The following is a 19,618-nucleotide window of genomic DNA, read 5'->3' on the forward strand; positions in this document are numbered from 1 at the left end:
ACCCTGACTTGAATGGCACAACACACTGGTGCCTAGATACTGCTGAGATAGATTACTGTGGGGAGTGCCATATGAGTAATGACATTCTTGGATAAAGTAAGTGGTAAGAAGGACATGGGCCTGTTGGAGCAAGTCCAGAGGAGGGTCCTGAAGATAATCAGAGGGCTGGAGCACCACTGCTATGAAGACAGGCTGAGAGAGTTGGTGTTGTTCAACCTGGATAAGGCTCCAGGGAGACCTTATAGCAGCCTTCCAGTTCCTAAGGTGACCTACAAGGAAGCTGGAGAGGGACTTTTTACCAGGGCATATAGTGATAGGACAAGACGTAATGGTTTTAAACTGAAATAGGGGAGATTTAGTTTAGATATAAGGAGGAAATACTTCACCATGAGGATGGTGAGACACTAGAACAGGCTGCCTAGAGAAGCTGTGGATGCTTCATCCCTGTGAGAGTTCAAGGCCAGGTTGGACGGGGCTTTGAGCAACCTGGTCTAGTGGAAGGTGTCCCTTCTCATGGTATGGGGGTTGAAACTAGATGATCTTTAAGGTCCTTTCCAACCCCAAACTTTCTGTGATTCTGTGATTCCATGAAATATGCAATTTTAAATCGGATTCTGAAATGCCCTGGGAGGTGGCAGAGCAGAAATGAAGACAGAAGGATGCACGTTGTGTATGAACAAAAATATCTTCACATTTTCTGGTGGCAAACATGATCTATTGCAAACTGTTCTTCTGTTTTTCAGACACTGAACAGGACATGAATGGGATGGCGTCAGATGACAACACTTCCTCCCAGGAAGAGTTCCTCCCACACTATCTCCAGAAGGAAGATCCCTTTGCATCGAAGCTTTCTAGAGAAGCTGACATTGTAGCCGGGATTTATTTGACAATAATTGGTAATGATTTTTTAGTTTATCTTTGAAATATGACTATGTCACTGCATCTTTGTAGGCACTCATGAAGAAGGCAGAAGCTGCGGTGCATTAGATGTGTAATTATATATTTCTCCATACTAGAAAGAAAAATCTATAAGGGAGAGGACAGTATGTGTTAGAAATATGGTGTTGAGAGTATCAACAGTTAATGTCAACACACAATGCTCCTCCAGGTAACTAAAAGTGACCAGGAGTAGACCTTCCAACAAAAAGTGAAGAAATACTCTGTTTGGTTTTTTTTCTACAGATAGGTTGCTAGCTTGCAGTTTAATCATTCTTCACCACAACTGGTTTTTGCCTCTTTGCCATGTGTGTTTTATGGCCTGTTTTAAAAGCCTCTCTCATTTGCCTATGCAGCAAAAAGAACATCCTCAGATGTGCTCATTTGAATCTTGCTCAGCTCCTGGCATCAGGTCTCCTGTTACATATTTTACTGAACAATATTTTTTGCCCAACACTCTCCCTTCCCTTTTGTTTTGGAGTCTTTTGCCATGTGCAAAGTGATTTTGCAAGTAGAATAAATGCAATTATTCATTGGTTAGTGCACACAGATGATAGCTGGGACTGATTTCTACTTTAAGTATTCCTATGCCAAGGCATTGTCATCCACCTGGGAAACAACTGGTCTCCGTTGTTTCTAGGAATAAACTGGTCCTTGTTCTTGATAATTTAACTTCTTTGCTTAGAGGATGGGGACACGATAATGTCTTTTATTGTCAATATTTTTGCTCTGGAGTACTTGAGCTTCTAACTGTTGCCTCAACACTTAAACTTCTTTCTAGTGTTCATGCAGTTTCTCATAGATCAGCAGCTATTTTCTGAGTAAAGCTGAGCCCAGGTTGTACAACTGTGCTACACCAAACTGGGCTCTGGGTGTCAGACAGATGAACGCCAAGCTGAATACAGGGTATACAGTCTATTCCTTGACATTTATTATTTTATTCTCTTGTTCTATCGGCTCTGCACAATATACAAAAATCTTTCAGTCCTACCTTCATGTTTCTCATTCACTATTATACATTTCTCCTTCCTAATCTTACTACCTTTCCCCTGACTGCTCTAAGTAATCTAATATTTTCTGCAGGGAAGGTCTCACAGAGGCTTGAATGATGTTTATTTCTCATTTGTCTTCCACTTATGTATTTATCAAAAAAAGGAATTCAGAGCAGCAGAGATGTCAGGTGAAGCTGTATCTCTGTGGTGTTCTCAGTACTCATGCACAGTGTTGTATGTATCCTAGATTTTCACATATATATATATATATATACTTTTTTTCTGCTGATATGCAGACAGATGTATCCACTGAACTGTCCAAAACAACCCCCCTCAGTTCTTTTTTCACTCAGTTAAGCAAATTTAGTTTTAATCCCAGTAAATATGTCTGAGTAGTTGAAATGTAGATTTATCCAGTTCCAAAGAAATACCCCTGCCAGATGTGAAACATCTTGGAAAACATAGATATAATCAAATTAAGGGAAGGAATGGAAATAATGAATTTGCAGTGAAAAACCAAAAGCCAGCCATTAAGGTACTGTTTTACATAAGCAGTGTGAGGAGACTGAAATTATAGTTTATAAAGAGCTGATAATAATTTTGATACTGGAGTCCCATCCTCCTGATGCTCTGTACTGGATGTCAAAAAGCCTGTGATGGATTCCTTGTGCCCAGTGGCGCAAGCCAGGGAAGTTCAAGTCATGGCTCTGCTGTACACATGTAACTCTACTTTAGACATTGCATTCTAGATTCTGCTCTGGGCTTAACTTATTTTTTCATGTATTTGGCTTGCATTGCTTACAACTGGTATCCTGCACAGATATTTTTAATTCCTTTTAGTAATCATTGCAATGGTTTCAAGCAGTCATTGCTTAGCTGCTCATCAGTCGTACCCTCAGTCACTTCAGCAACAGAAACGTTTCACGTTTTCTAGACCAGCACAGCAGTGTTTTAAGCACAGTATGCAATATACTAATGGATATTAATTTACCAGAGGCCAAGAGAAGTACAGAAACTCCCCTTTTATAGGGGTTTGAGTGAAGACGGAGACATTCATGCTTTTTGCCAGTAAAGCTGAATTATACTTCAGAGCTCAGCCACTAAGAGAAGGAATTAAATGAAACTGGTGGAAGGAACAATGTCAGGTCTTCTTCTGTGCGTATGAATAGATGACGTTAAGTAGTCTTTAGGCACATTTTTCTTACCAAGAAAAAGAAAGGTTTTGCTTGGGCTAATGCTTCATATATGAGTTACAAGATCGATTTAGCTTATCGCCTTGGGGATGCCACCATTAGGTCCTGTTGATGCACAGATTTGTATTTTATTACCCATTCATGTTTAGGTGGATGACAACATTTTATTAATAGCTTGGGCCTTCAAAAATAGGAGCACTTAGAAGGAAATTAATCTCTGTTGTTCCCAGGTAAATCTTGGAGTGGCTTTTAATACTTTCTGTGAACAAAAATAATCCTAAATTTCCTCTCCCACTAAGCAGATTTCTGACAGATCAAAGCATCCATATTTCTGTTGGGACATGAAGCACTGACATGCAGAGGTTTTCAGTGGTGGTCACTTGATCTTGAGATAGTGGAGAAGGAAGTCTGTCTCTGAGAAACTATTCACTGGCATCGAATTCCACACAACAGCTTTGCTGAGGCTGTGAATTTGCTTTAATGTGCAGCTTTATAGTTAATCCCAGCTCCCAAGTACCCAAAACAGTAAACAAAAACTGCACTTAAATTGCTTTTGGGCATAGTTGTGTCTTGTAGTAACTCTACAATATTGCAGATTTGCTTTGTAAACTGTGCAATCTGCAGAAGATGGAGAACTGTGCTGAAACATTCAGCTCCCGTACCCAGTGAGGGTTTGTCTGTGTTTTCTTATTGTAACTTGTGGTTCAGAACGAACCTGCCCATGGTCACCTTCTGCCACTGAACCGTGTCCTTGATTCCTTTGCAGATCCTTTCCAAGATTGCTATGGGGGATTGCTATGGGCATCTTTTTGAGCTTGAGGCATGTGAGGTGCAAGTGAGTTTACAATTTATTTCAAACAAGGGAAGAAGCTGCACAGTGAGCAAGCAAGGCTGGGATGCTACCAGGAAACTTGGCAGAGCTCTTAGGGTCAGACTGGTTGTACGACTGAAGTATTGCAGTTTGAAAATACAAAAATGCTTTTTTTTTGTCCTTAAAAAAATCAGGGGTCTGGACCAATCTGTGATAAATTCTCTGTGAATGTGTAATCTTGTCCTAACTGGTTCATTTCAATGTGTTTTGTTTTAATTGGAAAAAAGAATGAAACAATTATTTTTACTTTGTAACTTCACCTGCTAGCTTTTCCATCTCCGACCTGATTGATTTACTGTATGGCCGGGTATGGCAACTGACTACTGAGCAGAGACTTGCTGGCTATCAGCTCCTTTGGGAGCCCATGGCGAGTAACTATTGATTTGCAAACTGTTGTTGCAAACTTCTTCAGCATGTTACAAAACAACTTAATTGAATACAAACTCCTGAACTGTCTTTATCTATCTATCTATCTATCTATCTATCTATCTATCTACCTATCTATCTATCTATCTATCTATTTATTTTTCTTTGGATAGTTTAGCATGCTGTGAAATTGGAGAAACAGAATATTATTTGTTCACATTTCTTCTTTTATACGCTTTCCCCTTTGGCTGCAGGTTGGCTCTTTCTCTGTAGCTGGCACTTTTTTAGCTGTCGTATCCTTGGCTCTTAGTATGTAATTATTAACAGTGGACAGTTGTGCCCTGAACTGTTTTCTCCTGGAAAAGAGCCTTTGTTTTTTATCTGAAGAGCCTTTTTTCCCCTGTTTTCAACCCTGGGCTCTGCCCAAGACACAACCTGCCAGCAGTAACCAGAGCTGGGAACCTGCACCGGTGAGGACTTCGTCTAGGAAGATCTTTTTAATAGCAGGAAAAATGAAGCACTAGGTGCTTCATCTACAGAGATTATAAAGTTTCTATCACCAAGGAGTTAAAAAAGAATTCATATAAACAACTGTCAGACACAAGTATAGACAAAAGGCAATTATCACTGGACAGCTTCCAGGATTAGAAAGTCAGTGGACTGGGGCTCTCTGAAATATTGTTATTAATAATGAGCAGTTGCTTCAGAGGTTTCTCTGATGAAGACATCTCTTTGGACTACCAGTCAGTTGAAAAAGACTGAGGAAAATGTCAGGCACTTTTGAACAGTGTTTCAAAATAGATGCTGTCACGCTGGATATCCTAAATATCAATAGAAAGAAAATAGCATTAATAAAGAAAAGGATTAAGATATATGAAAAATGTTCAGCAACACTGAGATTCATTCACTTGGCTGCAAGGAAGAAAATAATTTGGATGAGTTCTTGTATATACTTATAATTCAGATTAATTTCTCAAAGGCATAGGAGTAGGATGTATTTCAAATTTCATTCACCAAGGATAAATCAAATTTACTGAGAAAACCTAAGATTAAATGATAAGACAATTTCTGTCCGGTTTATTTTTTAAATTAATGTAGAAAGCGATATTGTCAGTAGACAAAGAAGAAGTGTTTGTAATTACATAAGTATTGAACTTATTACTGAAAAATTCAAAATCAAAGTATTTTTCTCGTGAGTTTGGTAAACTCTGGGTTCCACAGTTACTTGTATTTCTTGAGAAATAGTCTGATATCAGCCTCTGGGAATCATTTGTGTCTCCGCCTTATGGATGTCCCCAGGTTGGGTTTCTTGGATCTGTAAGGACACGGCACCCTTGCAAGGGGATCATTCCATCGATGGGCCAGAGGAAATCATATGAGAAGTGGGAAACACCCATTTAGTTCCTGAGATTTAATTCCTGAGGTCTGGCCTCTCAACAGACTGTGATGAAAACTATGTGGTGCTCAAAGGTGCAATATTTGGAGAGAGAGATGTTGCTGGGCAGGTAGGGGCTGCTGGGGTCTTTTTGAAACATGGAATATGGCTGAGTTTGCACCACCAGAGCCATGAGTGGGAAAGCACCACGAAGAGTGACTTTCCTGCATCATCAACAGAGGAAAGTTGGGTTATTTACAGCTTTTTTATAGTAGTGTGGAGGGTTGGCCCTGGCCAGCAGCCAAGCTGCTCACAGTGGGATGGGGAGGAAATGGGAAGAATGAAAGCAGCAGAGATAAATACAGGGCGGATGTAACAATGGGGCAGAAACAATCAACAAAACAAACTCATTGTGGGGCAAAACAGACTCGTTGTGGGGAATTCAGTTCAACTGAAAACATTTAATTACTAATTTGGGTGTTGGGAGACAATTTAACAAACTTCAAATACTCAAGGAAAACACCTTGCCCAAGCTGAACTTCACTCCTGACATCTCTTCTTCCCCCTCATGATCGTCATGGGTCCCTTTGGCGAGACAATGATGGTGCAGGAGGTTGGGGTCTATGCCACTCTTTGCTTCTTACTCTTTTCTTCTGGATCTTCTTCTTACTTGTCTCCTCTGTTCCAGCGTGACGCCTTCATGGTCCATGGTCCCTTCGGGGTGTTCACCTTTGGGGGTGACTCTTGCTTTCTCAAATGGATGTTCTGGGCTTTCTTGCATTTCCACTGCAAAATGCTCACTCTGGGCTCAACATCTTTGAAACATGAGTTTTGTTCTCCTAAAGGGAAGTGGAAACTCTTTGATTTTTGATACCAGTGTGACTGGCTGATTAACCACTTGCAGGGTGGGTCCTTGGGTGGTGATAAGGCAAAAAATGTCAGCCAATATGAACAAGGTCGCTCCTCATGCACTGAATTCCAGCTGGACGTTAAAATCAGACATATTTTATCATTTTTCTTTATTTTTATATAGAAATAATTTTATTGCAAAATTTAAGATGTAATATTAACATAAATAACTTACGTATTACATATCTCTCAACCTCTGACTATAGTGTTTTATGAAATAAAGGTTGGTCAGAGATTGGAGTCTTTGTGATTACAGATGGCTGATTTTCATTCTTGTGGTTGTATAAATGTTTGTGAGACAAATGGGGTTGAGTGGAGCAGAGGAATTCTGGGATTTCTATTATGTGCACTCAGTCAATAGTTGTGCAGGCTCAGGTGGTAAATGTCCTGCCGCAGAGGGAAAAAATAGCATTTGTTGTGGGAGGGAGATGGCTGCAGTAGATGTCTCAATGAGCTGCATAATGAGGATGAGATGATGATGTTTCAGAGTGAAATGTCTAGCCTTGGAACCACAGGTTCAGGTTGAAAATATGAGAGAATTTCACAAGGTATTGCTGAGATATTGCTGGGTTTTTTTGAGGAGAAATCTAATTTGGTTGTGTTTTTCTTTTTTTTTTTGTTTTTGTTTTTTTAATTATTTTGCAGGGATTCTTTCAACTCTGGGAAATGGGTATGTTATATTTATGTCCTCAAAGCGAAAAAAGAAATTGAGACCTGCTGAGATAATGACTGTTAATCTAGCAGTGTGTGATCTGGGCATTTCAGGTAATTTCTTGTCTTATTTTCATTCATTTTTACCATCCCAACATAGCAGCAGCAAGACACAGTCCTCTGGAAGTCATGAGGAGTCCAAAATGCCTTTTCCTCTATTATTTGCATATAAATAAGAGAGAAGGATAAAAAACAACATTCCTGAACAAGCTGACGGAAATAAATGAAAAGCACAGGGGAAAAAAATAGGGTTGGATCTATCAATCAGGCAAAACTCCTCTTCATCCGAGACGTGGGCAGGCCTTAAAAGTTGGCTCCCATGTGCATCCCGACACGATAACCACAAAACACAGAATCGCAGAATTACAGAATCACAGAATCACAGCTCAATATTACAGCTCAATAAAACTATGTTTTCTTGCTGTAGGATGCTATGGAAGGCATCCAGGTATATCCAAAATACATATTTAGCCAAATATGACTGGAGAGGAGCATGAGGGAAAAGAATGGGAAATACCAGTGGGCATCAGCCTACAAAAGCTAATAATTTTCTCTCTAGTGACTGTCCTCTTTTATCGCCATGTCATGAAAACAAGTGTTTGTGTCACTCTATAGAGTAAGAGGAACATCAGCCAACTGGTGGGATTTTTATTTCAGACCCACAGACAGGATGCCCTGTCATGAGAGGAGGGAGCTTTGGAAAGGTTTACATGAATTTTTGGAGTCAAATGCCTTTGGAAATAATTTCTTTGGCTCTGGACATGAGTCTCATTCAGCTGCTCATGGCTGAATGCAAATGCAGGGGCAGGACTGGATGTCCTTTAGAAAAGGATATTTTGGATGGTAGACAATCCAATGGGAATAAAGACCTGATGTGATCCAGCTGACCATAGGATCTCCCCAGAGCAATATCAACACCAGCTTGTTCCTATTCTTTCAAAGTCATCTGTCCCCTGTGTGTTGCATACACCAGGATCCCGTCCCCAACTCCAGTGTACCCTTTTCCTGCCCTACCCTATTTCCATGTTGCAGCACATAGAAGTGAAGCAAAAAAACCGAAAGACTAGATTTTGCCTCTTCTGTGATGCACCCATCTCCTTTGTGTCCTAAGAGTCTGTCTTATTTTATAAGGCTCATGCCTGACTCCAATGAGAGTCACTCCAATGAGACAGAATGTTTCAGGAGAATTTCTGTATTTATATATTTGGAATGTAAATGGATATCTCCTAAGCGTATAAGCTGTATGTCCCAACCATACAAACTAGACCTTGTTTGGGAGCCCTTGTAGCATGAGGGCTGCTAGTTTCCCTGTTAAGGTCTGTGTCTAACATAACACTTGGTCACCTTCTCTTCCAAGGGGATTCCAAGCTACCGGTGTGTTTAAATGTTATAATTAAAAAGAATTATGATTGACACAGGCATGCACGCTCTTTCTTCCCTGCATTTTTGTTTTGTTTTGTTTTGGCTTGGTTTTTGTTGTTGTTGTTGACAGAAGACATTGACTCACGAACCGTGATGTTTTCTGTCTGCTGGGCTGATTGCAATGAAGATGGGACTTTTGCTTCCTGGAGATACCACAGGGTGGCACCAGCCACTTGCTCAAAACCGCATCAGGCTCATTTTGCACTGATCCCACGCTCCAAGTCCTGTGCCACTGGACAGAAATTCTGTGCAAATAAATGTGTTGATCTTTAGAACTAACAATGATTTACATTAGAAAAGTTGCTGCCTCTTGGCATATATCCTAGACATTGCCATATTTAATGTATTTTCCTTGAAATCTTAATCACTGGGGTCAGCTTTTGCTTGAAAAACTAAAGTACATCTATTCTGTCTGGAGAGAAGCACATAATATGTTGACCTGAGTACAACCTTCAGGCTGAGGCAGAGTTTCCCTTACATGCTTAGGCTAAAGGAAATTAATCCCAAAATATCTTGTTTAAAAATAAATCTCATTTTGAAGAGTTTTCAATCATGATGCTTTTGGCACAGAACATGAAGCAAAGAACATCTTCCACCATGTTTTATTTTGGTATAAAAATTTTAATTTTCTGTTAAGAATGAAAACACAACGTTTAGTTTTCATTAGTCTCATCCAAAATGAAGTATTTTAGGTAAAAATCCAAAGTATTTTTCTACAGAACACTTCAACGAAATGGAATTTTTCTTGACTTCTACGAATAGGTTACCTTGTGGGAATTATTGTTTGGGAGACCATATTTGCCTTCTTTATAAAGCAATTCGCTGAGCTGCCATGACATTACAAACGGTGTGGTTCAGCCAGGGAAAATAACCCAGGGCAGCTGAGATGCTTTCGACTCCTTGAGGTGCTCTGGAAACTCCTGTGCAGGAAGGAATACAGGCACAGGAAGGTGGAATTAAATATTTAATGTTGTTTGAATGTTGCAACTCAACTGTTCAGGCCTTAGAGCATTTCAGGTCAGTCTGGTAAGCAGAAATGAAGCATTCGGAAAACAAGCTGACATTCCTAGATTATGTATTTTTATGTTTCATTAAAGTTGGGGATTTTTTTTGCCCGGTTTGAGCCAAAAAATAAAATAAAATCAGGAAGTGGAGATTCCAGCTAGAAAATTAGTATTTCTAAACTTTCTTATTTTCATGATACTTACAAAGAATATGAACAATGTTAATGTGTTTTGATGTAAGAATGGAACATATGACCTAAATTCATTTCTTCCACAATGCACCATCCATTTTTACAAATAGAGTAATGAGCTAAGGTGCCACTAGGATAGAGTCTCCAAAATATAATACTTAGGTATTTCCCTTTCTGTTTGGGGATACTTAGAACTTTTTAATATCTGTGAGCAGGTGACTTCCTGAGTGTCAGCAAGGAAGAGATAGGAGCTGAAACCACTTCTGCAGCTCAAGTCCATGCTGTGACCATAGCACCGTCTTCCTTCCTAACTTAACACTTTACCACAATACACATCCTACTGTTGAGCCCTGGCTGATTTGCAGAAGTTCTCTTTGAAGGCAATTTTCTTTATGCTCTGTTTGAAGGCACTTGATTATAGAGATGTAGCCCAACTAGATCTGTACTAGTTTTAAGCCCCGCCTCACTCATTGCTCATAATGTTTACATTCTGGCATGTATATGCATGTGGATTTAACATACACTCTGAAGTTTTCATAATGGAATGGGCTTGCACATGCTCAGTGCCAGAGTATGGGTTTACTTTCCAGTTCATGTGGTCGGCAGTAAATCATCTGTTTCCAGCCATTCTGCAGGCTCGGCTCATCCTACCTCTGCATAGATGCTATGGGATGTGGGTTCAACTGTCTTACCTTAGTCTTGTGGACAGAGGGCATGTAAGTCATCACATCTGTTGTGCCTGAAGCCCTCTCTCCACTCTGCAAAGCATTTTTACTGGTTTTACATTATTTTGGGCAAAGGGGAGTGTCTGCTTTTCTGGAAAACAGTGTTTATATCAGTGATGAATGCCTTATTCCTGGAAGTGTTCAAGGCCAGGCTGGATGGGGCTCTGAGCAACCTGCTCTGGTTGAAGATGTCCCTGCTCACAGTAGGGGGTTTGGAACTAGATGAGCTTTGAAGGTCCCTTCCACCCCAAACTAGTCTAAGATTCTATGATTTTATCAGGCAACTGACATTCTTTTTTCTTTTTGAAGTTGTAGGAAAACCCTTTAGTATAATTTCCTTCTTTTCTCACCGCTGGGTGTTTGGATGGATGGGATGTCGCTGGTATGGATGGGCTGGTTTCTTCTTCGGCTGTGGGAGCCTTATTACTATGACAGCTGTCAGCCTGGATAGATATCTAAAAATCTGTCACTTGTCTTATGGTAAGAAATAAAAACTATACTAAATGACTATGGAAAAAAATGTATTAAATGATACAGTTTTATAGACTGAAATCATACTTAAGCTCTTCAAAATTCTTTAGTTAAATATAGAGCAGAATACATGGATGGGACGAACATATTTGTATGACCGAAGTAATCCCAACAAAATTTGTATTGCTGGGCATAACACCTTCACTGTTTTCTCTCTGCTGCCTGCTCTAGTTATGAGTTTTAATAATCACTCGCAGATAAATCACTTGGTGTCTATCAAGGCCTGTTGGCATTAACAGATCTGAGTACAGAACATCTTGCAGGGTATTATGGCCTGACATACAAAAGTATTCCTTATTAGATGTTTAAAGTCCCTTAAGATATGTGGCAAGCTATTTAAAACATCTAAAAGATTTGGATGTGCAATAGATCATGACAAACATGATACCTTCTCTCTAATATGGAGATGGAAGCTGAAAGGATCCAATTAATTCAGTCATGAAAGGTGTTATCACCATATCCATCAATATCTTACTTCTTTTGGACATGAAATATTATGTACTTCATTCTCTCCAGCTAAAAGATGTCACAGTTTAGAAAGGACATTTTCCTTGCATTATAAGGGACTAGGTCCCTGACAGAATCCTGGGAATACTCAAGGTGACTTTGCATATAGGAAACACTTTGCCCATGTGACCTGAAGGATGTACAACTATTCTCATTATAATGTCGTATAATATCAACTATGTAATATTAAGGTATAAGAAATATTTTCAGCTGGGAAGTGTAAGCTAGCCTGCCCAAGAGCTGAGTGTGCTGTCAATTAAAAGCTGTGGTACTGCACTGAGATCTGCCGTCACAGATCCTGGCATGTTCATACTTTTTTCCTGAAATGTGAGTGCAGGGAAAGTCTCCTTAGCTGAGTTTTAAATACACCATTCACATTAAGCGGGATTTCAGCTCGTTCTAGAAAGGTCTTATCAAAATAATTCAGTAGCAACTCAAATCATAAGCAATTTTTCAGACTTGGTCAGCTGCAGTAAACATTTCATGGCCAGCTGCATTCACACCATGAGCTCTGGTGTTTAGTTCAAGAGAGACAGAACACTTCAAAGCTTGTTTTCTCAAGGGTTGTCTCATCATGGTTGTCCATACAAAATGATGCAGAGCAATAAACATATTTAGCATGTTCAGCCTAGATGGTTAACTTAGCCATTTTCTATACAAGGGCTTTTGATCCCGTTTATGTTCCTGAGACCCAGGATTTACAACCTGGCCTTTCCCAGGTCATTCTTCCATGTGAAGCTACCTGGTTCTAGTAGGTTGTTCAACACAGGGAGCTACTCCTAGACCTACTTCTCCTCTAGGAATAGGAACAGGAAGACCCTTGCTAAAGGAAGTGCAACCTGGAAGCTGTTGGAACAATTTCTGAAAGCAAGTCCTGTGGTCTAAATCAGTCAGGAACCTGGAGAACCTGACTATATACTTACACCTTCAGTTTGCTCCAAAAGCAGCAACGTTTTTTTTGTTTGGTTGTTTTTTTTTTTAGTAATCAGTTGCCATGGTTTGACAATAGCTGTAAAAATAATACAGATATTTTAGTCCTCATGCTCTTGTTGCTCTAGTTTTTCCACACCTGAATGTCACAAACCATCTTCCTGTCTCTCAGCCCTTGTGCTTGAATTCGGCATTTGACAGTCAGTGTTCATTTTCCTTCCAGTGGTCTGGAAATGTTAAAACCAGGTGGGGAGGTGCACTGGTTGCATCCAAATGTTTGTTGTACTTTGGTTTTGTTCCATGTCATTCTAAAATTCTGAAGAAAGCTTCTCATGGTGGATGAGGAGTGAAAACAGATTATGGCTTCCAAGGTGGAAGGAGCTGATTTTCTGAGTAAATAATAGATTTTAACTTGATAGTCCTAGCTGAATCCAACATGATGAACAAAGGTGATAGCGGACAGCTTGTAAACTGAAACTTTTTCCTAGCCAAAATAGGGGTTGCATGCAAGATAAACAGAGAGACAATACCCCACTCCATCACTCCAGGCATATCATTAATATTTAAAAAAAGCAAATGGACAATGGTACATGAAAACATCAGTTACAAATACTTTTGACTGTAGACATATGATGTTTTACTGTACCGGAAAAGAATGACAAGATATAGATAAATCTTGGATATGTTATTTTGTCTATAAAGTTTTGTCTTTCAGTCACTTGGGTTAATATTTTATGTTGAGAAGTGTCTTGAGTTCGAATTTCAGCCAGTTAGTATGTGACAGGAGGAACAGGAAATAAAGTTGCATCATACAGTTGCAGCTAGTGAGTCTTCATACTGAACAACAAAAAGCTGAACCAAACGCTTCATGTGGGCTGAATCTCCATTTCATCCAACCACATACTATGAATATGCCTTTAGAAATCACAAAGCAATTTTCAGAATTACTGGACAAGATCCTCATGATCATTGCCGAGCTGGCTATTTGGATTGGTTTTGTATGGACTCTTCTAAGTTGCAAATCATCACAGCCTAAAGTAGAGACCTGAAATAATGTCAGGTGAAGCCCTATCCAAAAGTGTGTATTTATTTTAATGAGGTACAATGCAAACTGGGGTGCCTAGCTCAGGGGTGTATATATATACTATAGGTAGCTGGAAAGAGGTGAAATAAACCCTGTAGCAGTTGTTGTCAAACAGCCAAGCAAACTCTTACTGCATGTGTACAATGACGTATTCAACCGTGCTAAATACAAATGGACCTGATGTTGTAACTCTTGAATTATCTTCCAGGTACCTGGCTTAAGAGACATCATGCATTTATCTGTCTGGCAATGATCTGGGCTTATGCTACGTTCTGGGCTACGGTGCCTTTTGCCGGTGTGGGGAGCTATGCCCCTGAGCCCTTTGGGACCTCCTGCACCCTGGACTGGTGGCTGGCACAGGCATCGGTGGCTGGACAGGCTTTTATTCTGAGTATTCTTTTCTTTTGCCTCCTGTTCCCAACAGCAGTGATTGTGTTTTCCTATGTCAAAATCATTCTAAAAGTCAAGTCATCCACCAAAGAAGTTGCTCACTATGATACCAGGATTCAGAACAGCAACATACTTGAAATGAAGCTGACCAAGGTAGGTAGGAAGATTACTCTGTTGGGTCATAAGAGCGGGCTTGAAGAACTTCAACCATGTACTGAGCAACAGTATGATGCTCTGAAGGTGGTTCTTCCAGCTTTCTCCTCCATACTGTCAAGATGGGAAAAGACAGAGTTTGAAGCATAGTTTTGTGATTACTGCACTCGAGTCCCCCAGATTATAGTTCAGTTTGAAGCTCTGCCACAACCTCCCTGCGTGACCTTACAAATGTTGTATCATCTCCCTGTGGCCCTTTTCCCCATCATAAAACTCCCTTTGCTTTCAGAAATTGTTGTAAAGAGTTATTGTAAAGCGTTCAAGGTGCAGAGAAATTATAACAGAAAAACAGATAAAAAGCAGATTATTGTAACAGGGAGATAAAACTTTCAGACAGCTTACATTCCTCTATTAATGAAGATATAAACCAAAGTCACTCCTATGACATTGCAACTGTTTTTATGAAAAGAATTTATTATTTAGGTTCAGCCACGAGCTGCTGATAAAAACGCACTCAAGTGATAAAATTAATTTTCCATCTCAGACCATATCCTATTTTCCCTTTTTGACTGAATCTATTTTCTATTTGGCAATGGTGACAACCATGATCTTTGCTGATACTGCTTATTGTGCCAGGAAATCTCTCAAAATAAAAACTTGTACTGAACAAAACCAGATTCCTTAGCTGTAAAAGATTCATCAGCCTTTGTAAACCATGCCAAGAGGGAGACAAGAAGCATCTTTTGCTTGGCTGATCGAGTTTTATTGCATTTTTAGGGAGCTGAACTGAAAATTATATAATATGCAGCAACAAATGACATTATGTCTAAATGTATCGGAGAACCTCAGCTACCTACCTGTATGATCAGTGCTGCCAATACAGCTGGTAAAATTGTACTTGCCTTTAAATAAGGTTGCTGTAGCACAATACTGACTTGTAGTAATTCAGCACCTTTCCTTTGAAGAAAATTGGAAATGTTTGATTTGAGGTTGCAGACTGATTTTTGCCATATTGGGGGAATCATGTAAAACTTTAATGTGATCTGAGTCAAAACACCAGTAGTTGTCCCTTCTGTCTCAGCTCTACAGTGGAGAACATAATATTAGGACATATATAAATATGGAAAATGAGCCTCCATCACAACCTGTTTAACTCCGCAGCACAATTTATAAAAAATGGCTGTGTTTGAGATCCTTGACTTTTTTTTCAGTGACAGTCAACAAAAAAGCATAAAAAATGAAGTTTCCCCAAAATGAATATTACCATCAAGATGTGGAACAAAAGGCTCCCCAAAAGGTTTTGCAATACCCTAAAAACGTGTGCCTTCTGAAGATTTTTTGCTGTAATCCTGCTGATTATCCTTATTTCAAATGAGCACATGAACAGCTGTCAGTCTGGATGCAGTAACAGTCTGTCAATGGCCGCAGTATAATGGCAAATATTCTTCAGGACATATTATTGCATTATGTTACTTCAAGCTGTATCTGGGTGTGTCTGAACGTGGACAGGCTGGTTCAGGTAAAGTATATAAATCACAAATTTTGAGCCCAGAAATTTTTCTTTAACGTTTATACTGAACATTCCTATGGCTATGTTTCCCCATTTTGTAAGGAAGACCTTTTCCCATTTACCAGGAAACCAACGTTAGTCTTTGGTAGAAATTTGCCTTTTAAAGCATCTACAGATTCTAATGGAGTACAAAATCCATACTATGGGTTAGAACAGTCATAGAATCATAGAATAGTTTGGGTTGGAAGGGACCTTCAAAGCTCATCCAGTCCAATCCCTGCCATGAGCAGGGACATCTTCACCCAGATCAGGTTGCTCAGAGCCCCGTCCAGAAAAAAAAAATAGACATTGTACTGGCATTCTTACTCTCAATTAAATTCCCAATAGTTTCAGTTCTGGCTTACCCAGGTAAATATACTCGTTTTTATCTGCTGGAGTGGGTATGCCCGAAGATTTGACAGCTCATGCCTTATTGAATGACTTTATGCTTACTCATTCCATATATCTCTTGAATGGGATTCAAATGTTTGGCATTTTTCCAGTGACAGATAGGTCATAGACCCTTTCCTGGGGGCAGAATATAAACAGAATTTGGCAAAACTCTTCTGCCTCTTGTTACCAATGACCATCCTTGTAGCAGCTTATTGGTCCTGCTGGGATTTGAAATCTTCTCTTTTGGGCATCAGCACAGCCTACAAGAGAGGAAGAAGCTTTGAATTAGATCAGGGAGTTCCAAACTCTTTTCTTCTTTTCCTAATTTACTTTATTTTTGCCACAGTGACAGCAGAAGGAGCTACAGTAAATATAGACAGGAATATACCTTCCTAAAGAAACTCACCTGCAGAGATAGTCAGGGTCCCCTATTCCCACATACCATCAGGACCTACTTTAGTCCTGGAAACTTCTTCAAAGACACTGACTTAGTGAAATTCAGAATCTGATTTCAAAGGACTCAGAATCTGGAAGACTTGCACGTAAATTTTTTTGTGTCTTCTTTTCCCAGTGCATGCTTCTTTCATTCTGGAATGCAAAAGAGACCAGGTTTCTTTTTGAAAGTGTGAGGAATATTTGATTGGAAGAAGATATAGAAGTGAGAGGGTCTGCAAATAAGAAAGAAAATCAAACAAACAAACAAAAAACAAAGAAGAACCCAAAAAAGTAACAAAGAAAAACCCTATAGGAAATGTTTTCAGCTTAACCTGCATTCATTTCAAACATCTTGCGAAGATTTTCAGAAACTTTCACAGTTCTGTGTTATATATTATCCTAAAAAATAGAGCTTGTATGTTTTTAAAGGACTTTCTTCCTTAAATAATTTGAATTTGATGTCAAAGAATTATTGTTTTCTTAGATCTTATTTAGTTTCCTCATGTTTAGCCCGACCTTAAAGCCTTTTTAAAGGCCTCTGATAGCAGACTCATTAACTGCTCTGTGTCAGGTAAAAGGAAAACAGGAGCTAGGTAAAGAGAAGAAAAATCCGTGACAGCTTTTGTTCTTGTTGTAAATTTATCTGAAGCAAGTTATAATTTTTCTTTTCCATTCCGTTGTGTGTTCCTTTGCATTCTGCCTAACCCTGTGCTGTTCTGTCTAGCTGCTAGATTAATTTATTTCTCTCTTTTTTCCTCTCACAAGGTGGCAATGTTGATCTGCGCAGGGTTCCTCATTGCCTGGATCCCTTATGCTGTTGTCTCTGTCTGGTCAGCCTTTGGACAGCCGGACTCAGTCCCCATTCACTTTTCAGTGGTGCCAACTTTGCTTGCAAAGTCAGCAGCCATGTACAACCCAATTATTTACCAGGTCATTGATTGTAAGTTTGCCTGTTGCCGGCCAAGTGGATTGAAGTCACTGCAGAAGAAGAGCTCTTTGAGGAAGTCAAGGTAATTTCTTGGAGAAGCAGCATATCTTTAAGTACACAATATTCCAAAAATGTATCAAAAAAAGATATATTAAGAGTCACAGCTCTTTGAATCCAATATCTTGGTTTTGACCAGGTTCAGGGTCTTTCTTGCCGTGGAAATTTGTAATGTGACTCTAGGTGTAAAAAGAGAAGTAAGGAGAGAGTTTTTACTTTCAGATTTGGCTGCAACTCCATTAATACAGTTGGTAAAAAGTCCCATTGATTTTAGTGGTTTTTGGATCAGACCTGCCCTCCTGTTCCTTTTCTTTCATATCATCATATGGGTTATCTTCAGAAGGTGTTGATGACCTCCATTGACAGTGAAGTAAATGGGAGAGAATTGTATTAATTTCTTATATAATTAACCTGTCAATAGCATGCCTTTCAGCCACAGAATGAGCTGTGAGAGGCAACAGTTTCTTAATCACCCTGTAGTTACCACTTATACAAAAAAAAAAACCCCAAACCAAACAAATTAAAATGAAATAAGATCTCATAAAAAGGTCTCTTTTCTATTTACAACTTTTGGGCAAAATTCATGCTGACCACCAGTGGAGTTCCTGGAAAGACTAACCGTGCACTTGGAGGAAAAAAGCTTTTAGTTCTGACTTACGCCAGACAAATTTCTTACTTCTATGACTGAATATCAGTGATATAATGATGGATGCTAATCTGATAAAAAGGCCACAGATGCCCTACTAGGTGCAAGTAATGGTGAATCTGTAAAGTTCCAACAAGAGTAGTTTGCTTCAAAATTCTAGAACATCTGTGCGTTAGTGGGTACTTCTTAGAGGCATGAAGGCCCATTTAATCATTCATATTATTCCCTTACCGTTTTCAGCATTTTTCATATATTTTCCAGAGAGTGAATCTCAAGGTTACACAGTTTCACTTAGCAGATCATTCTATAATCTTATGCTCAGATTTATCTCATCTAGAGAACATACAGTTTATATATGTTGTGTTTGAGGTGTTGAATTTATAGTTTACTAAAGACCATTCTGCAGTTTTAGGCAAATGGGTAACAAATCCAAAGTAGCCTTCAGTGAATCTTCGAAGGCTGGATTTGTGTTTAACCTCCATGTTATCACTCTGAAGGAGGAAGGATGTTTAACTTATTCCTCATTCTGAATGCAAGTTGACTTTCCTAGACCTATACAGTGAACAAAATGATCTGGAAAAATCAGTTCCCAGAATTAGGAACTTAATTGTCAGCTTGGTACGAACAAGAAAATTGTTCTTTCTCCTTCCCGTAGGATGTATACCATACCTGCACATAGAGACTCGACGGCAATGAACGAAACCCAACTGGAAGTATGAAGGCTAATTTCATAGACAGCAAATGAAAACCTGATGACAAGCAATCACACCGTCTCAAGTTCCTCTTGCTGTAAATAAATTGAAACATGATGACAGCTTTATTTTACTCCCTAGTCCTATGTAAAATGTAGCTTTTTCCATCCTGACTAAAATATTGTGATTGGAGCTGGGCAAATATTTTAAGCACTCAGAGGAAGAAGAAACAGAATATTCATATGTATATGTATACATTTTATTCTATTTTTTTTTTTTTTTTAATTTTTATTTTAGCCCTACAGAACTGATAGTTTGAATGATATTTTGCCTCATGGAAAGGCAAGTATTCACAAAGGCAGTTTTAGCTTGTGAAAGCTAACCTCCCTAGATTCCTACTACTGTCACTGGAGCATGAGAGAAAGGATTCCTTAGAGGACAAATCAGAGTTGGATCTTCACTTATGAGGGCTCTGAATCACCCACTAGAGAAACATTAGCCCTCTGATTATTCCTTGTGAATATCTCTACAACTCACGTGACTGCAACCTACCCTAAAACCACTTTGCTTTCAGTCCTTTAATATTCAGAAATATTTGCTTTTAGTCAAGGCAAGATCAGAAGTGTCA

The 19,618-nt window shown here is 39.2% G+C and overlaps 1 protein-coding gene across 1 annotated transcript; it reads left to right on the forward strand.

Moving 5' to 3' along the window:
* Window positions 1-587: 587 nt before the first annotated feature.
* Window positions 588-19,017, forward strand: LOC308038851 (opsin-5-like; the record flags this gene model as incomplete). Its single annotated transcript, XM_080341734.1, is given in 7 exon segments — window positions 588-707; window positions 710-896; window positions 7,288-7,407; window positions 11,005-11,175; window positions 13,956-14,290; window positions 17,433-17,677; window positions 18,954-19,017. Coding segments are annotated over 7 exon segments (1,242 nt in total).
* Between the last annotated feature and the right edge of the window lie 601 nt (window positions 19,018-19,618).

Source organism: Nesoenas mayeri (genome assembly GCF_963082525.1).
Source record: "Nesoenas mayeri genome assembly, chromosome: 3".
NCBI classification, from domain to species: Eukaryota; Metazoa; Chordata; class Aves; order Columbiformes; family Columbidae; genus Nesoenas; species Nesoenas mayeri.